Source organism: Pollachius pollachius (assembly GCF_949987615.1).
Source record: "Pollachius pollachius genome assembly, chromosome: 1".
Lineage (NCBI taxonomy): Eukaryota > Metazoa > Chordata > Actinopteri > Gadiformes > Gadidae > Pollachius > Pollachius pollachius.
The window spans coordinates 20,509,319-20,535,213 of record NC_136934.1 but is presented as its reverse complement, the minus strand read 5'-3'; the positions used below and the strand labels follow the sequence as shown (position 1 = coordinate 20,535,213).

The 25,895-nt window shown below is 43.9% G+C and overlaps 1 protein-coding gene across 1 annotated transcript; it reads right to left on the bottom strand.

The window, feature by feature from the left end:
* Positions 1–2,609: 2,609 nt before the first annotated feature.
* Positions 2,610–6,228, bottom strand: ccdc92 (coiled-coil domain containing 92; the record flags this gene model as incomplete). Its single annotated transcript, XM_079753579.1, has 3 exons — positions 2,610–3,427; positions 5,250–5,291; positions 6,093–6,228. 3 exons carry the CDS (start codon positions 6,226–6,228, stop codon positions 2,610–2,612), a joined length of 996 nt encoding a protein of 331 aa, XP_079609705.1.
* Positions 6,229–25,895: the final 19,667 nt, after the last annotated feature.

Sequence of the window (25,895 nt, the reverse complement as noted above, 5' to 3'; positions counted from 1 at the left end):
GATGCTGCGTCGCTGGTGTCAGATGATGGAGCCAGGGTTAAATGAATGACTTCACGTCCAGGCAATTTCCAAGAAGCTTTGTGTGAAACCGAGTAGCATGGCTACATCCATTTTACACTGTATGCAAATTGGAATGGCCCTCATTAACATAATGTATCCATCTAATCGTTTGTCAATAGCATTGTTTATCACACAAATTCATTATTATTTGTGTTGTCTGGATTAATTGCCAAAGGAATTTATACCCCAGGAAGCTATGCCTTGAAGAGTCGTTATTATATGGTCAAGAAAAGGGAACAAATTAACTTAAACGCATAGGTCTACTATCCGTGACGGGCTGTGGACCCTGATTTTCAGAAGGGGGATGCGAGCGCAACCCAGCAGCTGGTCTAATTACGACCCAGGACATCCCCATTTCCAGGTCCTCTCACTACTGTACCTTTATTTGATACAATAACAACAAGTCAATAGTTAAGTGTAGTAAACGTTGGAGCACTAAACAACTGCTCGTTGGCTGTATTTGAGGAAACCTTTGCAGTACCTTTGATTGCGTTGGTAAAAGATATCAACCTGTTGTAATCCTTCAAATGAATAAAAACAAGAATAAGGCAATTATGCGTAACATTAACCCATAATTTGTCCCTCGGCCTCATTTCATCAAACAAACAAATAATGTTGTCTTGAAAAAATGCAATTTACCCTTTTGACCGTCGTAACATTGCTTTATGATGGCATTCGTCTTTATATGAGTTAGTTACTGTCTGGTCTAAAAGGTCTAGGCTGACCTCCAGCGGCCGTTTGATGTAACAGCATTCAGCCGCCCAACAAAATAGAACAGGTTTGACATCTTTTATTAGGTTAAAACAGCTTAAAGCAATCTATAAATTGATATTTTTCACGCTACTGCAAGTGTAACACTGGCAAGCTCTGCCAGTGTAATTGTAGGGTGTGTGGGTGAGGTTAAATTAATTAATTAATTAATTAATTAATTAATTAATTAATTAATCAACTTAGCATAGGAAGAAGAGTGTAAGAAGCAGAATATACAACATCATACAGATCTATCATCTATCATTCATTCCTGAATAGAAAGATAGTCAGAATAGTCATAGTTTCTCCATGTAAATAGGAAAAGTGCATTAAATACTTCCAGGACTCAAACATTAAAAACACAACGAACCATGTGTGCGCGGTATGAATGTTGACAGAGTAGCATCGTTTTTGATTCATCTGACGATTATTTAAAGCACAATCAGCAGCGAAGAAATATTCCAATGAGCTGATACATGTTGAGGATATATATTGGCATTTCTTAATGTTTATAGATCGCCAAAATATCTAGATGTTATATAAGCAATCTGAGCAGAGGACACATACATCACAACAGGTTTGCCTCAGAGATGTATATATATACTGTATATTTATATACTATTGTTTGTCAAAGGAAAGTTCAACCAATTAAACAATTAGCTGTTCGAATGTGCTACTACTGTTTTTTATTATCGGACGCATTGTTTTGAACGTCTACGTAAAATTAATGTTTTTTATTACCAATGTATATATGTTATACAGCTTATATCAGGAGTATCTGCAACAACAAAAAACAACCTTACATCAAACATTGTTGAGAAAAATCTGGCTCAGAGACTTCAATTCTTATCTTAACCATCTCTCACTCTCTATCTCTCTCTTCCCCCTCCCACATTCAAAACGTCCCTAGCCACACAGGCCCAGGACACATGTTGATGCACAAGTTAAACTGTACTTTTCAAGATGCATACCTCCAATATCTTTGCCAACGGAAAAAAAAAGAAGGGGAAATTCCACCTTGTTTAACATATTACAGGATATTACATTGCACATATTGCGATCCTACAGTAGTATGACTATACCGATATGATGATGACCTTTATGCTGTGAGTATTAGTTTAATTCTGCGAGTTCTACCCTAGAGATGCAGCTGAAAATACTTGAATATATACAGACTACGCTACGGAGAGAGTGTAGTCCACAAGGAAGAAGACGGATATTTGATCGATTCATCACTGTTTTTTGTATGGTTGACCCAATTCAGCAGGCACTAACGCAGGTATTTGGCGGAGTAATTATTGTATGTGCGACGACAGTGTTCAATGTCAAGGAGGGAAACGAATAAAGAGGGATGAGTTACCTGGGTCTAGGGGGAAACATTTGGCATGCTTTAAAGATGTCCTTCACTACGTTAAAAAAGTGGTATTCATATAAAGGTTCGACAATGCTTTTTTTTTCCATTTTAATTCTAGTGTTGCATAAAAAGCAGGCTGCACAGTGGGTCAGGCTCCTTGCTGCTCTCATCGCGCGCGTGTGTGTATTTATAGTGTTGTTGCTTCAGTGTGTGTGTGTCTGTGTGACAGTTAGTGTGTCTGTATACATATCGTAGCGTCTGTCAGTCAGTGTGTGTGTGTTTGTGTGTGTGTCCGTAAGTTTGTGTGTGTATGTGTCCGTATGTGCATTTCTGTGTGTACGCCCATATGTGCTAGTATGTGCATTTGAGTGAGTTAGTTCATGTGTGCGTGTGTGTGTGCGTGCGTGTGGCTGTACGTGTCTACGTGTGTCTGCGTGTGAGCGTGTCAGACTGTCCGGTCGGTCTCCGAGCGCTTGCGTACCACCTTGCCCCCGTTGACCTGGTCCACAGCCAGTGTCTCCAGCTCCACCTGCGGCGGCGGGGCCGGGGGCGGTGCTCCGTGGGAGATGCGGTGCGCCACGCCCACGTGCACCCGGTGCTGCCGGGCGGGGCTGTGGCGCGGGCTGCTGCCGCTCGGTGGTCGCTCGGACGCGATGGGCGGGATGAGCGCCGGCCGCTCCCGCATCATCTGTGGCTCCAGGGGCTCTCGCGCCGCCCGCAGAAAGGGGGTGGGGTCCGGCATGGCGTCCACGGCCTCCCGGAGGACGGGCCGCCGGGAGCCGTCCTGGCCCAGGCGGTACACCTCCGTCACCTCGGGGTGCAGCGGCTGCGAGAGGCTCTTCTTCATGCGGCGGCGGGGCGTGTCGGGGGCGTGGCGCTCCTTGGCGGAGGCGGAGGCGGGGGTGGGCGGGGGCGTCGGCTTGTAGCAGGAGGCCACGGGGCTGCTGTTGGGGCTGGCCTCCGAGGAGCTGCCGGCCAGCAGCTTCTTCTTGGTGGAGTGCAGCTGGGAGGTGAGGTAGGCGATGGTGCCGGCCCGCTGCTCCAGCTCCCCGGACAGCAGCGCCAGCTTGTGGCTCTTGATCTTCAGCTCCTCCAGGTACTTCTTCTCGCGCTCCTTGATGGTGTTCTCCAGCACGCAGATCATGGCGTTCTTCTGCTCCAGGTCGCGCAGCAGCTCCCGGTTCTCCACCTCTTTCTGCTTCAGCTCGTCCTCCAGCTCCTCGCACCTCCTCTGGAGCTCCCTGCCACGCACCTCGCTGCTGTCTGTACAGCAGCAAGCACACGCGCACGCACACACACACACGCGCGCGCACACGCACACACAATGCACAATGTACAAACCATATGAGACACGCAGCATGGTAATATGGTATACATGGTAAACCTCTACATGTATGCTTGTTCAAATAAGATGGCAAAGTGCTAGCGGACCCATGCTAAGGAAGTAGCCACAGCCACACGCACACACACATATATATATACACAGCGGATATAGTAACACAGACTCATCCGCTAACAGCGATAAATGGTGTTTTTGCAGGGACCCTTTAAATTAATAATGAGCATGAAATCATTGGGCCATGAAATGCTTAGATTCCGGGCTTCCTCAGCTGCTCAGCATGCAGACTCTGGTGGTGTGATACTCAAGTGTTCCCCACGTATCGCCTCTGAGATTCTGTCAGCTTCACCACTTGTGAATAATGGTGCGAAACATGTCAACAACAGATTTTTTTTTCACGCTCACTCTGGCACATCATATGCCCATTTATTATTAGGACTGATCCATATTTTGGTAACAATGTAATTGTTCATAATGTGTTTCGGGCCACATGCATCCCTTACTGTGACACGGATATACAGTTAACATCAGCATCTGAATCATCCCATCGCTGCTGCACACTGCACACACGGCTATAATCAGGTTATTCATGTGAGCCCGACCACAGACGGCCATTGAGCGAGACAACAGGCAGTGGGGGACATCAGCTGATGTTAGCAGGGGGGAGGGGGGACTCATCTGCAGCAGAGAGACACACACACACACACACAGAATCTCCAGTCTCATATTACAGATCTGCTAGAGAGCCCAGGGCTCATCCCTGACCTTCATCTCTGTTATCTTAATGGCTTTCCCCCCCTCCACCTACTCTTTCCCTAACATCCTCCATGATATGCACCTCACGAGCCCTGAAATTAGTGCCAAATATGTTTATATATATGATATTGATATAAAAATAGGGGTCCTTTTCCAAAACCTATTCTTGATGACCTGCAATCTTTGCTGCATCCTGACGAATACCCAGGTTCCGCACCCAGTTGTTTTAGGGCTAAAACGAGTTGGTGATTTGCAATAGTGTCGATGTTGGGCGGGATGTGTGTGTGAGATCATCAGTCTCTGATGTCCCCCATCTGGAGCAGCTGAGGCAGCTTGCTGCCTGACGCAGGTTCCGGCCATGAAGTCTCACAGACACACAAACATGTGTGAAGGGAGGGGTGGGTTAGAAGCTACTGGAGCCCTGGTAAATTAAATCAACTGGAGCAACGGATTGTTTTAATTCATAATTCGTTCCGTGTCCCTGTTCAGAACAGCCATTTCAGGGGTAGAGCCTGGGTGCTTATCTTTCCATCTAAGGACAGACTGACAGTGTAGTAGTGTAGTGACAGTGAGTATGGTATGTGGTGTGTGGTGCGTAGTCACGTCGGGACCAAAGTGCTTGCCTGGGCTGTGAGGGTCATGTTCATGATGGTTACAGCGGTGTGTGTGTGTGTTGGGGGGGGGAGGGGGCTGTGTTACCAGGAGAGAGGACAGTACATGTGGGGTTTTGTCTAGCTAGCCCAAGCTAAATTAAAGTGTCACTCTCCTAAAGGGAAATACGGTACATCATAGTTAGCCGGGTCATTGATGCACAGCTTATGTCAGCAATCCCCCGTGACCCTGTAAACATATCAGGGGACTGAGTGGCATCGCGACCCCAAGGCTGGGAACCCCTGCATTGGTCTCACAGCTTGACACACTAGAAAGGGTGAACTTTGTTGCTGATGTGTTTGTGTACATACGTTTGTGCTTTGAGGTGAGGGGTCTTACCTGAAGGGTCAGAGCTCCTCACAGTCAGCTCGTATGTCAGGTCTGTGGAGAGACAGCATGTGATGGTCAGACAGACAGCCATGGCAGAAACACATTAGGAAGGCTGGCGTTTGTTTTGAATCCATATGCTGGTCTCTAATACATAGCACACTAGAAAACTAAAGCCACTGCATGGGTGTCTTTGCAAATGCTATCTCCTTAATATAAACAACCTATTCCTACATTTTAATTTTGTAATTTATCTGACCATCCCAAATATAATCTCAAAGTGCTGCACAGGCCCGTGTTCTGGTGGAGTCGGGTTGTTCTCTCACTCTCTAACAGGAAGGAAACCGTTCCCACACTCTTCAAAAGGGACACATAAGAAGTGTCCTTTCAAGTAACAAATTTGGCATACACATAAATACAATTACACAGCGACTTCAGCAAAACCAGGAGACAAAACTGACTGAAAAAAACAATCTGATGATGAAGCATGCTGATTGCCTTTTAGCTATTGATGCTTATGCCAATGTAAGTTTAATGCAATAAGACACTTCATCATGATGTATCAACCTATCATGCAAATCGCTAATACCCCGATTCAGATTGAATATTGTATCCCTGCCCATCACGCACCATGCAGCACTAGTCAGTTCACTGCTCCCAGATCAGAAGGCTGCACATGAAAAGCCTTTTTCTTGTGCGATTATGGTATTGCTCCATATGGAGTACATGCTATAAGGCATCATTCATCAGCTGGCTCTCCGTCTGATGATTCCAGACGGTGATATCCAGTATCCCCCTCTGAAGACCCTCTATGTGAACCGTATACCAGTCAATTGCATGGGGGGAAGCGGTCACCTGTACAGTGCTGCTGTAGTCTTTTGATCTCAGCATGGAGCCCCTTCAGCGTGGTGGCATGGTCCTGCTGGAGGAAGAGCAGGTTCTTCTGGGCGCTCTGCAGCTGGTTCTCCAGGCTGACGTTAGCGGACGCCATGGCCGGCTGTGCTTGGGCCCACGCACTGGCCCTTGGGATCAGGGGTGAGAGAGAGGGCAACAGAGAGCGACAGAGAGCGAGAGAGTGAGCAAGAGAGAGAGAGAGAGAGACAGAGAGACAGAGAGACAGAGACAGAGAGAGAGAGAGAGAGAGCGTGACAGAGAGACAGAGAGACAGACAGAGAGAGAGAGAGAGAGAGAGACAGAAAGAGACAGAGAGAGATAGAGAGCGTGACAGAGAGAAAGGGATAATGATTGACTTTAATTCCTTTCCGACCACAGATTTGGAGTGGAGACTTCAGTGTGGTGCCAGCGTTCTGCTTTGTCTGTGAGAGAGACCGAACAACAGGATAATCTCAAAACACAATCCACCCTCATCAGATGCCATTAATGGCTCCAAGCTAAGCTTTTTTTTGCAAAAATGGAATACGGGTCGGGAATACCCGTGAATACATTGAATAGTAAATACGTAAACATGCGAGTCAGAAGATTTTTACTTTACTAAGATTCTGATCCGATGTATACTACTCCTTAATATCTGATCTATAGTATAGCCTCAGCAGTAGATACACGCAGAGGGATGATAGTTATCCTCAAAACAGACGTATCAACACAATAACCCTACCTTCAGACCCCCACATCCGCCCACTCTCTGTTGCCCTCTACTTTAGTGGAGGCCCTGGTCCTCTGAAGGGCCTGAAGGGTATAAAGAGAATAGCCATCTGGGTGGTTTCCTCCTCTCACCCTCGCCCAGGCCAGGGCAGAGCACATCGATCCCCCCTCCCCCCACCACGACCCTGCTGTAGAAAGCCACGCCTTGCCACTCCTTTCCCCTACTCTCTTCCTCTCCTATCCTCTTCTCTCTTCTATCCTCTTCTCTTTTCCTTTCTTCTTCTGTCTTTTCCTCTCCTATCCTTTTCTCTGTTCTCTTTTCCTTTCTTCTTATCTCTCATCCTCTCCTGACCTCTTTCCTCTTCTCATTCCCTCTCATCTTCTCTCTTTTCATGTCCTGTCCCCTTCTTTCTTCTCATTTCCTCTCACCTCCTTGCGTCTCCTTCCTTCTTTTCTCTCTTCCTCTCATCACCTCTCCTCATCGCGTCCCTGCCTTGTCCTCTCCAGCCCTGTCCCATTCATTTCTCCTCCCCTCTCTGCCCCAGCCCCACCTCTCATCGTCTCACTACTCACCTCCTTAACCTCCTGGTTACTCCTCTCTTCTTCTGCTCTCATCTGAACGATGCATGAGTGTGCTTCAATAAAACATCCTAGAGCTTCTCTCGCTTACATCATCAGCTGGTGCTCATCAATAATACATCCTGCGTCACCCGCTTTCTCGGACGCACCTCTCACAGTTAAATCTTGTTTTCCTGAATCTCATTAGTATTTAGCTATTGGCTACAAAATACCCTCACCTGTAGTGGGTTATAGTGTAAAACTGAAATTAAACTTAACCCTCACCCTTAAGTCAACCCTCACTCCTAAGTCAAAAATACAGAGACGCCTCAAAACATCCACATCCATATCCATCCCAACGGCTTGAGGGATAATCCACAGCCTGACGGAGGAGTATCTCCTTCCGAGAACGATGACAACATCTCTCCACCCCATTCACTCAATAATTGTCCATTAGCACAATTGACCTAACAAAAGAAATGTCTTCTGTTGGCCCATGAATTGATTTAGGTCCCCTTAGAATCATTTCCGGAATCAGGAAGGTGCTTTTTTATGGGGGGGAAATCTTATTTTATTTTTTGTTTGTAACCCCACTGTGCATCCTCTCTTTCCTTTCCTTCATAATACACAACCAGCATTTCCTCACACAGGGCACATAAATAATCCATGAACTGCAGCAGCATGACACACTAGCTCCCCATCCTGAGCCACAACAAGCTTTAGCTTGTGCTTCCCCTTTCGTCCAAAAAGGATAATATTTGCATAATAGATATCAACCAAATTGGATTTGGTCCCTAAACATTCAAACTTAACTCCAGTGTTTAAGGGATACCAGTTGGATCTAATCGATGTGCGGTGTGGAGCAAGATGTATACTATGTTTTGAAACTGAAAGCAGACCCTAAAAACAGCCTAAAAAAGCATTCAACTAATTACAACATGAACGACGCATTAAAAAACCCTAAACAACCACAACACAGAAGAACCCAAGACAATATCCTCCAGCTACATAGCTATAACGAGCCGGACGTGAATAAGGCGGATACTTTAATTTCAGCACCTGCATTGCGGACAGCACCCTGAACGCTCCCCACTCCTTGCTTCATTAATAGACACTGGCGCCGACACACAGAGCCAACACTCACCTCCTCCTCCACTAATCATTCACTTGAAGGCTAATGACAAACATGACGACATCTGTAATTATCACATTGAAGGGTTGTCTTCGCAAACAACAGGCTTAGAAGACGCTCCTAACGTTACTGTCACCGCCTTGTTGTAACACTGCATGAGTTGATATCACCACATCAATAACGCAGCTAGCCGTTAGCCTAGCGAGCTAGTGGATAACGCGGATAGAGAGGAGGAGCTGTCCAATGTCAGCGGATGCAAAGCGAGCCGTGTTCGTTAGCCGAGGGGCTATCTAGGGCTGGAGAAGTCCAACACTGTATATGGCGTCTAACTCACCCCTCCGGCTTCTCGGGCCCTAATTAGCCACTCTCACCAGGACTTACTAGGAATGGAGAAGCAGTGGTAGAGGCCAACACTGTACGTAGCGTCTAACTCACCCCCCCGGCTTGAAGAGGCACCGCTGGTCGAGTGCTGGTCGCCGAGCCCCGTCAGCTGGTCCAGTGCTCTGCGGACGGTCGAGACGTGCTGCCGGGTCGAGCGCTCTGCGGACGGTCGAGGTGTGCTGCCGGGTCGCCAAGCCCCACCAGCTAGGCACGCGCTTCTTTACTATGCATGTCTCCGATGCTGTCGCGCGCTGGAGCTCCTCGACCGTTGGAATCAGAGGGCGGCTGCGTCGTCTTCACGTCTCCCCGAACTACTAGACACAATAAAGCGATGCATGATGGGTAAGAGGAAGACAACTGATGGCTGTATTCTGACAACGGTGTGTTCAGAACGCTGTATGTGTTTAACGAGCTGTGCTTATTATGATGATTAAGTGACAGAAAAGGACTATGATATGCCGCCGGTCAACTTACGTTTTCGATGAGATTAGTTGACATCGTCCATGTTGTCAGGGGTGTGTTAGTGTGGTGTGGCTAATGAATGGCGTCATCACCATGGTAACTGCCGTGTCACATTTCTGGTAAATGTACATTTGCGCCATCTAGTGTGAGTAAAATGTTATGCCTGTTAGGTATATATTACAGTGTCACACAGTGAACTTGGAGCACGATATAGACCCGGACAATAACTTATTCTTTAACATCAACGACAACTGCTGCTATTACTCAGCTGAACAGTACAATCAGACCATTCAAACGGACAGCAAAGCAAATTGTCAATAATTTATTTCAATAGCAGAAGTCTATATGCTAACTTCAATAACATCAAGGAATATTTGAGTCAATATAAAAAAAACATTTAAAATAATTGCGATATCAGAAACGTGGATCAATACAGATAAAGGAATGCATTTTGAAATGGAGGGATATGAACTTCACTGTGTAAACAGAAAGAACAAGAGTGCAAGAGGAGTGGCTGTGTATGTGGAAAATTACTTGAATTATATAGTAGTAGAAAATATGACAACTGTCAATGATAACTTGTTAGAATGTATGACAATTGAAATATGTGAAGAAAAAAACAAAAATGTAATAATCAGCTGTATATACAAAGCAACGGGCTCTAGTATTGAAGCATTCAAGGACTGGATAGGGGAAATGTTTTCAAAAACTAATCAAAACGTTGTTTTCATCTGTGGTGACTTCAATATTGATCTGCTCAATCCAAATAAGCACAAAATGCCTGACGAATTTATCAATACAATGTATAGCATTCGTTTATATCCAAAAATCACCAGACCTAGTAGAATCACATCCCATTGTGCCACTTTAATCGAAAACATATTTACCAATAATATTGAAAATAATACAATGAGCAGACTATTAATTAACGACATCATTGACCACCTACCAGTGTTTACAGTTTATAACAGCAACAACCAGAGAAATCAGCCACAGGAAAAACTAAAATATAGACGTGTGAGGACAGAGGAAACTATGAGTGCATTTAAAAATGATTTACTGGCACACAATTGGGAAAAGGTATATAAAGAAAATGATATTGATGAAACCTCTTTAAGAATATTCACAGCATTATATGATAAAATTGTCCAATAAACCGATACTACAGAAAACAAAAATACAAAGATCAACCATAACGAAAGGATTACAAAATGCCTGTAAAAAGAAAAATACACTATATAGAGAATTCATACAACAAAGGACTAAAGAGGCAGAAAATAAATATAAAAACTATAAAAACAAGTTAACCAATATTATAAGGGTATGTAGGAAAGAATACTATAGTAAAATATTATATTATAACAAAAGCAATATTAAAGGAATATGGGATATATTAAACAGTATGATTAAAAATAATGCTAAACAACAGAGCTACCCTCAATATGTTATTCATAATAATATTAAAAAGGACCATATGGACGATGTGGTCAACAGCTTTAATCATTTTTTTGTAAATGTTGGACCAAACCTTGCAAGTAAAATTCCAGATCAATTGTCATCTGAGGATTGGAATGATAATCTTATAGTGAGAAATCCTAGTTCAATGTTTCTCACAGCAGTGGAAGAAAAATAAATAATAGATATGGTAAATAAATGTAAATACAATACATCTACTGATTCAAATGAAATTGATATGAAAGTTGTAAAAAAGGTCATTGAGGGGATTTCTGAACCACTTACATACATCTGTAACTTATCATTCCAAACCAGAATATTTTCCTATAAACATGAAAATAGCTAAAGTTGTGCCGCTGTATAAAACTGGGGATAGACACCACTTCACAAATTACAGACCAGTTTCTATACTTCCACAATTCTCCAAAATTATAGAAAAACTATTCAATAACAGATTAGACAAATTCATAAACAAACATAAATTACTTTCTGACAGCCAATATGGATTTAGAGTAAACAGCTCAACATCACTGGCATTAATAGAATCAATTGAGGAGATCACAAACACTATAGAGCACAAACTGCATTCAGTTGGAGTATTCATAGATCTCAAAAAAGCTTTTGATACAATTAATCATAACATATTAATCAATAAACTTGAATGCTATGGGATCAGGGGGTTAATATTGCATTGGGTGAGAAGTTATTTAAGTAACAGAAAACAATTTGTGAATTTGGGGGAACATTCATCGTCATGCTTGGACATTGCTTGTGGCGTCCCACAGGGGTCAGTATTAGGTCCAAAACTATTTATACTTTACATAAATGACATATGCAAAGTTTCAAAAATATTAAAATTTGTATTATTTGCAGATGACACTAGTACTTTTTGTTCTGGGGGGGATTTACATGAACTACTGGGGAGGATCACTACTGAAATGTGCAAACTGAAAATGTGGTTTGACAAGAACAAATTATCGTTAAACTTAAGTAAAACCAAATTCATGTTATTCGGCAATTGCAACAACGTACAGTTACAAGTAGATAGGTTGGATGTTGAAAGAGTATATGAAAAAAAGTTTCTTGGGGTAATACTTGATGATAAAATAAACTGGAAGTCTCATATAAAACATGTACAAAGCAAACTGTCAAGAAGCATTTCAGTTCTGAGCAAAGCAAAACACATTCTGGACCACAAATCACTCCACATCCTCTACTGTTCACAGATTTGACCAAATTTACAATACTGTGCAGAGTTTTGGGGCAATACTTATAAATGTACAATACAATCTCTATCCTTACTGCAGAAAAGAGCCATAAGAATAATTCATAATACCGGTAATAGAGATCACATAAATTCAATATTCTTAAAATTAAAAACAATAAAATTCACTGACCTGGTTCATTTCCAAACAGCACAAATCATGTACAAAGCAATAAACAATCTACTTCCTGGAAATATTCAAAAATTGTTTTTTTACAGAGTTGGGGGTTATAATCTGAGGGGTGAGTTCAACTTCAACATCAGCGGACACGTACAACATTAAAAAGTTTTTGTATTTCAGTTTGTGGAGTAAGGCTGTGGAACAGACACATGGTTTAAACGGGGTACAGGGAGGAAGAAGGGATTTAATAATCAGGTGTTTTCATAAATGATAAATGTTTTATATATTTGTTTATTTAATCTATTTAGTTTTTTCCATTATTTTTTTTTGTAAATATGTATGTTTAGAGAGAAAGATAAGTTAGTTAGTTAATTGAGTAGTGGAGAAGGGGATGGTTTAAATAAGCATATGCTTCATCCTACTCCTTTTCGGACATGTTTGGTTCACATTATTACTTTTGTTTTGACTATTGTTATTGTTGTTTGGACTCTTCTCATTGGATTTGTTTGTTTTTCAGTTTATTTTGTTGTATTACTCGAACATGTTCGAAATAAAAAAGCTAAACTAAACTAAACAAGTGTTTTCATGTGTGAACATTTTTGAATAAAAGTAACACTTAAGAAATAATAATTCAAATAATAATTACATGTAATAATGAGCACGCGACAGGGAGTTACAAAGAAACAGATGTCTCTCTGTGTTTTGCTCTTTCATATATCCCAGCTCATCTATTTATTATTCCTTTAACCCAGTGGATGGCATCCATACCCGATGACTAATAGTGTTGGAATTAAGAGTTGTTGCAGAGTTTGGGCTACAATTAGGTTTGGCACCACTATGACAACACTGTGACCCTTTCACCTTCAAAATATCTATGGCAACCAGAATTCCTCAGTGGCACAGCTACTAGGCTCAACGATATGGAACAAAAACTAAATAAGAGGGAAAATAACTTCTTAAATAAATGGTATTATTTTCTCGCTCCAGAATTGTTATTTTTCAGAAGCATTCTCTAATCTCTCCATGGATTTGGCATGATTTTCACAGGGATTACATTCTTCCCATGTTTCCATTTTTGAGTGGTTCTGGCTCACTGCCCGGACCCTTATGTTACGCAGTACTGACCTCAACCAACCTACTATTGAGGCAGAAGCTGAGAAATACACACACCAGCTCCGTACCCTGTACTCTGAGGTCTGATGAAAAAACGACAGTCCCCCTCTTCCAGTGGAGACCCCTTCTTTCATTGTGATGTTTGTTAGCTATGGATTATTCTAATCAGAGTCCCCATCCCCCATATATATATGGGGGTTGTTTGAGCACTAGGTGGTAAAACAAACTCAGTGCAGAGAGAAAGTAAACAAGTTTCCCTATAGACCCCATTTGCTGGGCGCAGGCCCCGGGCGTTGGAAGTTAGACGTTGAGGGGGAGCGAACATTTAAGGGGGAACTGTTAAGCTTTTGGTCGGGACTGCAGAAAACGAGTCAAGCATCCAGGGGGCTCTGAAAATAAGAATCCATGTACAGACGCTGTGGCTCCCAGGCTACTTACTCGGTAGATATTAAATGTAGATATTGTCGGGTCTCATTTTCAAGGCATGAATAGTAAAAACACCGATTTTTTTATTGTACTATGGCAGCCTGATTTACATGTGGCACAGCTTTACTGCCCTGACGGTGTCAAGTTGCCAATACTAACACTTCTCAGGTTGTAATAGTTTTACTGTTATTATTTAGAGGTTGGCAAGGCAAAACAATACGCAACTCAGGAAAAACATAATTACATTTTCCAATTTTTTTTTTTTAACTGTTGGATTGAATGAGTAGTTTATGTGATCAGTTGAAAGGGAGAACACAGTGTTAATCACCATCACCGAATAGTCATGTGGCGGCAAAGGCATTCATCACTGTGAGATTATCAATCCATCGTAAAATAGGGCCGCTACATTTAAGGATTGTTCAGACACTTTAATCTAAAGCGTCTTACAACTGTTCATACACACCTTCACCAGTCAACCATACAAGCCGACAGTCTGGTCGACGGGAGCAGTTAGATGCCTTGCTCATTGTCACCTCGACAAGGAGGTGACAATGAGCAAGGAGGAACCGAGGAGTGACCTAGCAAGCTTCCTGTTACGAGTCAACCTGCTCCACCTCCTGAGCTATGCCGCTGCTAGTTATATTTTAGAAAAGCAATGTAGACATTTGCATTTCCATGTCCAACAAGTGTACTAATGCTGGACTTCATTTTGACACAAGGCTTCTGGTACTGATTTAACAGCTTTGCCAAACATCCTTCCTTATATTTTGACTACATGTTTGGGTGACTGGTGGACGTCAGACTGGTGGACGCTGCTGCCTGAAACAGACCGGTGAAAGTGAGAGCGCTGGAGCCTGAGCAATGTTGAAGTGACACTTTAATTACCTGTGGTTAATGTACCACTAACAGCAGACGTTGAAGAGGCTGTAACTCATGGTGCCCACACAGCCAGTCTCAGCAGTCCTTCTTTTAGTACTTTGTACTTTGAATTCCTCTGCACACTTTGGTACAAGACACACTATGGTTTCACGAGAAACTCAGTTAAAGCAAAGTCGTATCTATTGGAAAGCATGTGGATTTGTACAAAGGTTTTAAAAAGTGCTGGATAATTAATCCATGGCTTCATGAATTAAACCAGGAAGACACTTTTGGTTTAGCACAGTTCATGTTCATGAAGCTTTAACAACAATCACAATTCCCTTTGGCTCTTGTCAATGAAATATACAATGTATCCTGCCATTCTCTTTCATACACACACTCTGTCTCTCTCTCTCTTGCTCTCTCTCTCTCTCTCTCTCCTCTCACCCTCTCCTCTCTCCTCTCTCCTCTCTCTCTCTCTCTCTCTCTCTCTCTCTCTCTCTCTCTCTCTCTCTCTCTCTCTCTCCCCACTTGTATTTCTAGTCTCCTGTCGACCTGGGAGGAGCTCAGATGTTAGTGATGGACCCAATCCACCCAGTTTTATGAAGAACTTGGTTCGCCTCCAAACAGAGGAGTAGAAGCATACAGCCTCTTTTCCCTGGTTTCAAACCAGCCACAATCCTCCTACCGGCTCCTATTTCAACTAGCTCAGCTGTCCTCTCTACACTCCCATAATCACCCAGCAATCTCCCAAGAAGATAGAACTCCAAGGATCTCTGTTTTTCCAGAGGAACGGCTGGTACTCAGACGCCGTATGTCTTTTATGAATTGTTTTCACTATAAATATTGTATCCTTGTGTGTCTCATCTTAATAACAATGAAGATGGTTCTGCTATGTGACTATAACTATGCTTTACTCTGCTGAGTATTTGTTGGTACCCATTGGTATTTAGCTTTCTTGGTTTTTACGGACTGTATTCCCTTCATGGGTCGTGTTCTCTAGAACTACTGCTGGATGTCAGCGTACTGACTGGATGGTTTAGCCAACTGTCTGGATGTTTGGTTAGCTGGTTGAGGCTCTACTCAGTATACTCTTTATTGGCAAATGGAAAACATGTTCCAAAGAGCAACAACACACATATGTACAGATGTTTACATACAAAGCTGGGCAGAAATCATTATATACCACATAAGCAGCTGTCTGTGTCCACCTTGTGGCTATGTTGGGCTAAAATGGTCAAACAAAAACATAAAAACATTCTGTCCTTCTCCCTCAATTGCTAAAACGGTGGAATCTCCAGGCTGCTCCAGCATAGAGGTGTGATGGAGGAGCATTCCTCTGCTGGAGGTCATAGCCTGATAGCATCTCACATCTAGGAGTGACTTCTGGAGAACACACGACTTAGACACTGCAGTACACAGGAGAGCACTGCCCAAAATACTGGGGACTCGCTAACTACTTCTACTCCACCCTGCTGAACACTACAACCATCTCAACTAAACACTACCACCCCCACTAAACACTTCCACCACCCAAAAAAGCACTACTACCAACCCACTAAACGCTACCACCATCTTAACTAAACACCACCACCACCGCCACCCAACTAAACATTACCACCACCCAAATAATTACTACTACCAGTCAAATAAACACTACCATCACCCCCACTAAACCACCAACACTGGCCCCACTAAACACCACCACCATCAAAATAAACAATAACACCACCCAACTAAACACCACCACCACCCAGGTAAACAACAACCCCAACTAAACACCACTGCCGCCCAGCTAAACCACAAACCCAACCCCAACTAGACACCACCACCACTCAGCTAAACCACCACCCCAACCCCAACTAAACACAACTACCACCCAACTAAACACTACCACCATCCAGCTAAACACTAGCACCCTCCCCCCCCCACTTAACACTAACACCACCCCCACTAAGCCACCGCCCCAACCCCAACTAAACTCTACCACCACTACCACTAAAAACGACCAGCTCCCACGCCATCACCACCACCACCCGCCCTATACACCTCACAACCTTACTTGTTTTTTGGATCTATTAGCTTGCATAATCATTGATGGAGGGTGCGGGGGTGTGAGCCCATACAAGGCCTCTTGTCAGCCGATTCTCCATTCCTGGACAAAGCCTTACCAAAGCCGTTTGCTGGAAATAGTTTGGGCTATTGCATATTCTGGAGCTCTTTCTCCCTCTCCCTCTCTCTCCCCCTCTCCCTCTCCCTTCCTCTCTCTCGCTCTCGCCCTTTCTCCCCCTTTCTCTTCCTCTCTCTCCCCCTCCCTCCCTCTCCCTCTCGCAATCTCCATCTCCCCATCCCTCTCCCCATCGGGGAGCTGAGCAGAGGTACGGGTACACACGCTGTGTGTTCAGACGCTGTGAATAAACACTGGCCGCCCTTTATACGTCTCCCATATGGATTTTAGTGCCTATGTGATCTCCAAAGGCTGCGGGTCTGCGCCAGTAAAGCTGCGCTACTCATCCTTTTACAGGGAAGTCCAACTAAAACAGAGGTGCCTGGCCAAACAAAACCTGCTTCGCAGCTATTTTCCACCGTCTGTGTGGCCAGGCAAAACACGCGGGCCAGCCGCTCCAGCCCAGAGCCTTCCCAGATTCCCAGATTGGGAAACAGTGGTTCAGCGAGGCTGATGAAAAGACACAATCAACACACTGTCATGGTCCTACCTAAAGACGTCCACTTCCCCCCCACAGGGGAGGTCGAAGCAGGGCGTCATGCAGCCCTGTTCCTCGCCCCGCAGGAGATATTATTTTTAATATCCCACCCAGTATGCGGAACCAAAGTACAACAGTGTTTCGGTTCCATCAAACAGCCTCGGTCTGTCCTGGACGCCGTTGGGCTTTCCTAACATTGCCTCTTTTTTTCACAACCTTTTGACCTGCAGTTCCACTTTCCTCGAGCTAAATTCACATGTTTGCCCCAGCATGGAGTCCTCCAGCTGCTATCTCTCCATCCGGATTTGAGCGTGATGGATTCCACTACCAGGCCTTTGCTCTGTGTGTGTTTGTGTGTGTGATTGCGTTTGTGTGTGTGTGTGTGTGTGTGGGGGGGGGGTGGGGGGGGGGGGGGGGTTAGCGTGAGAGCAGGATCCACGGGGCCTCGTGGAGGGAGTTTGAACCAAACGATCCCCTTCAATTAAAGTGGAGGGGATCCAACTATTTACATCGCCCCTAGCCACCCCCAGCCCCAGCGCCACCAGCTGCCCGTTGCCACAGAGGAGCCCGGGATTACGCCAGCCGGTCTCCGGTAACCCCTCGGCTGCCAGTGCGTCCTGTGAGGGAAATCTGGGCTGTGCAGCGACATTGGAACCTGGGGACACTCAGGGACACGTTCAATGGGAACAACGGCATGCCAAGGCTTATTGTTGTTTATTATGTGTTGAACACAATAGTGTTGTTCAATGACTTTACCTTATCTTTATGGTGAGTGGTTAGGCTGGAAATGTACACTACCACCAGCTCATTAAGCACTTACACCACCCCTCTAAATACCACCACCACCCCAACTAAACATTACCACCACAACCAATAAGCACTACCACCACCCAACTAAACAATACCACCACCCAACCAAACCCCAACACCATTCAACCAAACTCCACCACCCAACTGAACACCACCCACACTCGACGAAACACCACTACCATCCAACTGAACTCCATAACCCAACTAAACACCATCAGCACCCAACTAAATGTGAAAGAAATGAAAAGCCACTGAAAAGATGAAGAAAAGCTCAATGCATATACCACCGTTTAGTTTCAAGCCATTCACTTGTATCTGTGCTGTAGCTGAGCTCTGCCTGCCAGCGTCAAAACAGTCCCCCTAGGTCAGACAACTTGCCCCAATATGTTCAATAACAATAATCTCCATCTGTCAACCTCTCAACTTCCTTATCATGTCTGACACACCTTCTCAGGAACCCCTGACATTTAGATAAATTGAAACCTGCCCACATGACAGCAAGGCCATCGCTATATATCTAGACTTTTTAATTTAACCAACGCAATTTACAGACACGTCAGATGGATCAAGTAGGAGTAAGGCATCTTAGTCAAGGATGCCTACAGGTAGAATATTGACATGGGATCAAACCCAGTATCCAATCGAGGCCCCTCTACCTTATTTTATGTCAAGTTAGATTCTACTGGAGCAAGCTTTATAAACTAGGAATTTTTGAATGAGTTTTGATTATTTTGTGAAAACTCATGATACTGACACACAAATGTGCATGTTCATTTTGTGCCCGGAATGGGAAAAAGAAGCCTCTAAATGAATCAAAGGTTTGGCAGCCATCACATGCCCCTGACTTTGATTGCTAAATTACTGCTACATCAGGTTGACAAGGTGTTCGGACTTGCAACTCCAAATGGCCTGCAGTCAGCAGCAAGACTGAGCTGTGCCTTCGGAGCTTGGCAGGGTCTGTGGCACATGCAGGCCCGTACAGAAAACCCCAAAGAATGTTTATCTGCCCATTAAACTGTTACCTCAGGTTCCAACGCTGAAGAGGAACCTGTCTGAGGACATGAGGCGTTGTCACTTAATAACTCAAAGTCCCCCCCCATGGAGCTATTTTCATCTTTGAATCCAGTCACTTAGCAGCCCCTTTTATGAAACATTATTTAGAAGTTTGGCTTAGAAGAGTCAAATAATATTTGAAATCGGAGTAGCTTAAAAAATGATTTACAAAGCTAAATAGGTCAGTTAAAGAAACCAAAGAACGGCTGGACATCATGCAGAGTGGCCATAGAAATAAGGATAACATGGCTAGTCAGTACTTTGTGCTGTACAGTAACAGTTACAGTCAGGGTTGGCATGTATAACCATGCTCGATTGATGAACTCTCATTAATGATTTGTTGCAACTGGCCCTGTGACAACTGTTAGAGATAATATGCTTTACCATATTTCAGCACTTTCTGAATTCTATGACAAATGCTGAGCTTAATGGACGCTGGCTGCCGCCCTGCTGTTGACAGTGAGGGGTCGCATCTTGGGATTGTGACTGCTGACCTGGAGGGCTAAGGGAAGCTGACAGCAGGCTCAGGCACAACAGTGTAGAGCCCTCACAGCCTCTGACTGCAACCTAATCTGGGATGTTAATTATGTTGTTGTTGTTGTTGTTGTTGTTCCTCTCCCTGTAATTAACTGGCATGAATAGTGGAAGTGGGGAGGAGGCTGCCTGTGTGTGTGTGTGTGTGTGTGTGTGTGTGTGTGTGTGTGTGTGTGTGTGTGTGTGTGTATGTGTCTGGGCGGGTGGGGGATGGGGGGAAGGAGAAAGGGCAGAAAAGAAAGAGCAACGGGGAGCGAGAGAGAGCGACAGAGAGAGAGGGAGAGAAAGAGAGAGAAAGAGAGAGAGAGCGACAGAGAGAGAGGGAGAGAAAGAGAGAGAGAGAGAGAGCGAGAGAGACAGAGAGACAGAGAGGGAGAGAGAGAGAGAGAGAGAGAGAGAGAGAGAGAGAGACAGAGAGACAGAGAGGGACAGAGAGAGAGAAGGGGAGAGAAACCAAAGATGATACAGGGCGATATGGAGGTGCAGCGCCATTCTCACACATTCCTGAAAGCCGCAGCTCCTGTTGGCAGGTTGTCCCACAGTGGCTGTTAGCCATACCAGGTCCACGTTATGTCTTGGGTTTTTCTCTCTGTCTCTCTCTCACTCTCTCTCTCTCTCTCTCTCTCTCTCTCTCTCTCTCTCTCTCTCTCTCTCCACTCCTCTCGCTCTCTACCTCTCTCTCTACCCTGTACTTCTCTCCCCCCTCTACATGTATCCCCCCTCTCTCTCTCTCTCTCTCTCTCTCTCTCTCTCTCTCTCTCTCTCTCTCTCTCTCTCTCTCTCTATCTCACTCTCTCTCTCTCTCTCTCTCTCTCTCTCTCTCTCTCTCTCTCTCTCTCTCTCTCTCTATCTATCTCACTCTCTCTCTCTACCTCTCTTCCCTCACACTTAAACCCCCTCTCTCCCTCTCCCACACTCTCTCCCTCTCTCTCCCCTCTTCCTTAAATCCCTTCTCCCCCTCTCTAAATATCAGTCTGTTTCTCTCAAAATATTTTCAAATGCCACTGAAGAATGTTCAGATGTTGTTGAGGTAGCAGAGAGGCCGTATTCAATGAGCAGCTGTTTTTCTTTCACCTGATACTTCGTGCAGCAGGCCTCTGTGGAATTTAATGCTGCAGAAATAGTGTGCTCAGAGCCTCAACCCTATCCTCTATCGACCAGGCTGCATGGGAATTCTTATTTCTGTATATATATCATTATAATATATCAGATTTTTTTAATTTGACATAAAACAAATATTTATAAGTGAGACGGCAAGTCCTATGATATGTATACAGTCTGGACTTAGTGTAATGTTGCAAATCCGAAAATAGATGTTTCTGCTACTGATGGTCGATAATTATAAACAGTTTTAATACATCTATTGTTGACTCAAACGCTAGCTAAAAATAATGCGGGGGCATTCAGAGATTTTCGGTTGACCTGGATGGTCTTCCAGCCAATAGGCTTATAGAGGGCCTCTCTCTCTGTCTCTCTCTAGCCTTGAGAAGACATATCACTAACACTCCTTCTCTCGATCTCAGCTCTCAAGCTCAGCTCTCCCTCTCTCTCTCTCTCTCTCTCTCACTAATTCCGCATGCACATTCCAAACATCAATAAACAGTGGAGCCCACTGCCAGGTCCATGGCAAGCACAGAAGGTGTAAACTGCAAAGCCGCAATCCAGGGGCCTATGCCACACAAGGGTCCTGCTGTGTTCCCATTGGGCCATTAAGGTCCACTCCCAGCTCATTATCTAATAGAGCGGGAGAATCACTGATAAACGGCTTGGAAATCTCAATACAACCTTTATTACGATGTGAGGCCAGGCGCTGAAAACATTGAGGTTAAGACCCAACCTGAGTAATTAATAAGTAACTAGTAATTAAAATGAACTACAACATTTACTGACAACACATTTGCCGAATTTATCCCCATGAGGACGATGGATCCATGAAGTATGCCGAGATATGATTTCCCTCCTGATGGCTTCTAGATGCTGGTGGTGATGTTACTATGGATGGAGTACCTCGGCCCTGAAGGACACCACCTCTTTCTCCGTAGACAGGTGGAGCTAAGTCCCAGAGGTCGAGGGATTGGAGGAGGGCAGCAATGAGTCTCAATGAAAACAGACAAGTGACAAGCATGAATTAGAGATGTTTCTTTACTCTGGGCGTTGGTGTGCAATTGTACTCCTGTTAATGCATGAGGTCCTGATTGGTTGAGAGATGAAGGGGAGTGGCCTGAGATGAACGCCTGGGACTTAGAACCCAACATAGAGCTATGATAAACAATGTCGTCTTCCGAATTGAACTTTTGCTTTAGCAAAATTTGATGAAGGTTTTCTTATATATATATATATATATTATATATATATATATATATATATATGTATACATCTATATATCTATATACAATAGTGAAATAGGCTTGATTCTCCATTCACATTGCAAAGCTTTTGAAGGGACCAACATTTTCTGCAAGAAAGGGTTTCTCTGCTTTCCCAAAGTGTGCAGTCTCATGTGAACCACTGGGGGCAGCAAACCACACCTGCTGCCTTGATTGACCACAGTTAAACTTGCTTATTATTGCAGGTAAACTTGCTTAACTCTGTGCTGAAACTGCAGGGCTGTGGCTGCCAACATGGCACAAAGATAACATTTCCTCTCATCATGTCATTTTACAACTTGTTTTGATTATAACATGGTTCCAAAATAAAAGTCTGTGTCAGCGTCTATCTGTCTTCATAATAACATTTGTCTTTCTATATACTAATAGTTATAATACTACTGTTATTTTAAAAAAAATAGTACGGGAAAATATACCTTTTTTACTAGATATCAAGATTATATTCCATCTTGCTTTGTCAGCAGAAACATTTAGAAAAGCGGTTTTCATGTATTTGTTTTTACTATGATACATATTCTCATTAAAGGTTATTTCATAACCCTTAATGTGCATTAACTAACCATATTATATGAGTCCAATTTCTTCAATGATCTGTCAGCTTTTACTGAGTGAATTGTGCTTAGGGAATATCTTGTTGACATTTTATATACAGTACATAGACTGCTCCTGGCTCATTTCTGACCAATCCGGGCATATCTTCCCTGATTCCTGGAACGGGGCATCCTTTTTGTATGTCGATCAAAGGCACTTCTCAATAGCGGAGAAACGGATGGAGGAGAGCAGAGGGGGTGGGGGGGTGCAATCCAACAAAAATCAACCAGAAACGTGATTTCTTTTCAGCTGTTTAGACAGGTGGACTGCCCAGAATTTGTTTTGATTTTTATTTATTCTGATTTCCAATATCTATTTTATGGTCTTACAATGCAAGCCGGTCCTTTCAAGAACATTGAGATGATTAAACAAACCAAACCCCTTGTACAGCTGGAAAGGATAGATAGGGGTAAACGAATGGATACACATAGAATGTTGATGTAACACAATGACCCTCTGTTTTTCAAAACAAAACAGTTGTCACAATGATACCAATAATAATAGCTTGGCTTTATACAGCGCGTTCGAAGGAACCCAAGGAGGCTTTCGACGTAGGGGACAACAACACAGCAATAGAAGGATGTTATAAGGGGGCTGAGGATGGCAGAAATCGACCAGAGACCACAGGCCTTCTCTGTTGAAAGGTATGTTTTCGGTTGTTTTTGCAGCATTGCAGATCTTCGCAAGGGGAGCTTTTCAGAATGAGATGAGTTTCCCGCAGATTCCGGGACTGGGCTACCGGGACGAAGGAGATCTGATAGGTACTGGGGACGGCAAGGGCTTATTAGGTGAGGAGGAGAAATTAGGAGCCAGTGAGTGTGGTAGAGGGCGGGGGTGCTGTCATTAATTTGGTTTTAATAATACACTGTACAAGGGCTCCTCTTTATGAGCTTCCACCAGTGGAAAAAAAGTCTTCAGACTGATCCACCACATGCCAAAGCCTTGGCACACACACAAGAAAGAAACACCCACAGAAATATAGGAATGTTTCACAGGAACAAGGAGGGCCATAACAGGCGGGCTGCAATGGACATTTTCCACTGTAAACACCAGCCACGCAGGAAAGTGCAAATGAGCAACTGAACAGCTGTTAAAGTTTACAAGACTCGCAGCGATTTTATTCATGCATTCTGGGAGCAATGACTTTGAAGAGCTTGTTTACCCGCGGTGGTACGTGTCAGCCGACCTCGACTCAGACGTGGAGGAGAGACAGCGGGCTGCAGTCGCTGGGCTGTTTCATCCTTTGATATCTGAGGGCAGAAAGTTTAGACAAATGTGAGTAAATGTTATTTGAGCGTTGTTGTTCAAACATTTACCCGTGGCGTTAGTGTAATTGCGTATCCAACAAATGAATGCAGCGAAGGCCCTAGCGCAATAATCACAGGCTAACCATGATGTGAGTTTTTTCAATGTGATCTCCAACCAAAAAGACAGGACAATAGGTTGTTTGTCAATATCACCCAAAACAACCCAAATGAGCGTTGCCCCCTATCGACTGGCCGACGAAACAGCAACACGTCACATATGTCAAGGTTGTCTACAACATTTATTATATTCATCATATTCTTAGTGGAAAATGCAACATTTTTAGATAGTTTCGGCATTAAAATGCACATTGATAACATTTGTAGCAATAAAAGTATGTTTTATTATGCTTAACTTGTGAATGTGTATGATGTTTAGTTCTTTTTTCTTTTTTTCCTTACAAAGTAAAATACAATCCTGAATGAAGCAGTTCATTGTGGGCTTCCATTGAGGTGAGAAAGGATCTCAACTGTAGCAAACTATGGCTCACAGCGCTCGTCAATAGAGTGTGAATGTGTGCCGTCCCGCGCTGTTTATACATCCCTTCCCCGTACCAGCGTTGTTGAGAAACGGGCTTAAATGACGCGAGATGCAAATATTTTCTTTGGTGTCCTACAGATCTGCTGACTTGACGATTGTACCCACCGCGGGGCTCATCTGTATCGCTCGTTGTGTTGCGTCTGCAAGTAACACCGCTGTGTCTGCAGGTCATCAGCCGTTGGGAATCTGGGACCGCCTGGGATCACTTTTATTCATTACGCTACGATCATCACACACATTAAACAAAGAAGAAGCGCAAAAACAGATAAAACACTCACAAAACACTGAACAAAAGGTTGTTCTTATCTGAAATAGGAGCCTCTTAAAGCAATTAATTACTTAAACCATATTTCTGTCAATTTTCCACTAAAAGTACTTATTCTTTAGCTAATCAAAGCTATGTTAAGTTTATCTGATTGGAGGTATCTACTATTGGAGTGCTTATTTATACATTAGCAGACGTCAGTGGGCTGATCTGTCACATTCAGCAGTCTGCCTTCTGTTTGCCTGAACACATGCAAGACCTTTGACATTAATTACGCTAACAAGCCTTTCCAGACATGCTCCAACATACATTTACGAGGCAAGCGACTTCTCAGCCATCGCTGCCTTGAAGCACGGCACTCTCGGCTCTGAACTGCAAAGGGTCTGAGAGCTGCGCAAAAACCTAAGAAATAAAGTCAGGGGCTGGTTTCAAAATACATATGCAACGTATGGCCTGGGGTCTTGGCTCCGTGACAGCAACGCTTGTTTATTATCTCCAGGTTAATTACTACTGAGGGCAAGAGGTTCAACAGCAGCAGATTACAGCACCTACATGTTTTGCTCTGTTAGTAAAAAAAAAAAAAGTGATGCCAGTTTATCTTGGAGATGAACATTTTCTGGCCAGCAGTAACACATTTTTTTTGTCATTTTCCTAATGCTTTTATCCATAGTGATTTACGTTGTTTTTTTTTACGTTTAAAGGAGCAGTCGGTGGTGCATTTTGCTCAATAACACCTACAGGTTGACTGCAGGCATTGGGGTTTGAACCCAGAACTTTGTGGCTGGGGTTTTAGTGTATGTTTCCAAAGGTTCTGTGCACATGGGCACCACACAGCCTCCATTGAGCTGGAAAAGTTTTCTATGTGCAGAGTGAGCAGCCCCAGATGACTGGAAGGTATAGGTGACTTCAGCACAGCACCCCTCTCTCTCCCTGTGTGTTTGTACAGGTGTGTGCATGGTGAATGCGTTACAGCCACTGTGTGACTGAGCACTGACCCACTCCCCACGTTTGGCTCAGCCAGCACTGCCGCTACCTGCATGCAGAGCAGCATGTGGGGGCTGGAGAGAGGGGCTTGAGAGGGGCTGGTGGTGGCTGT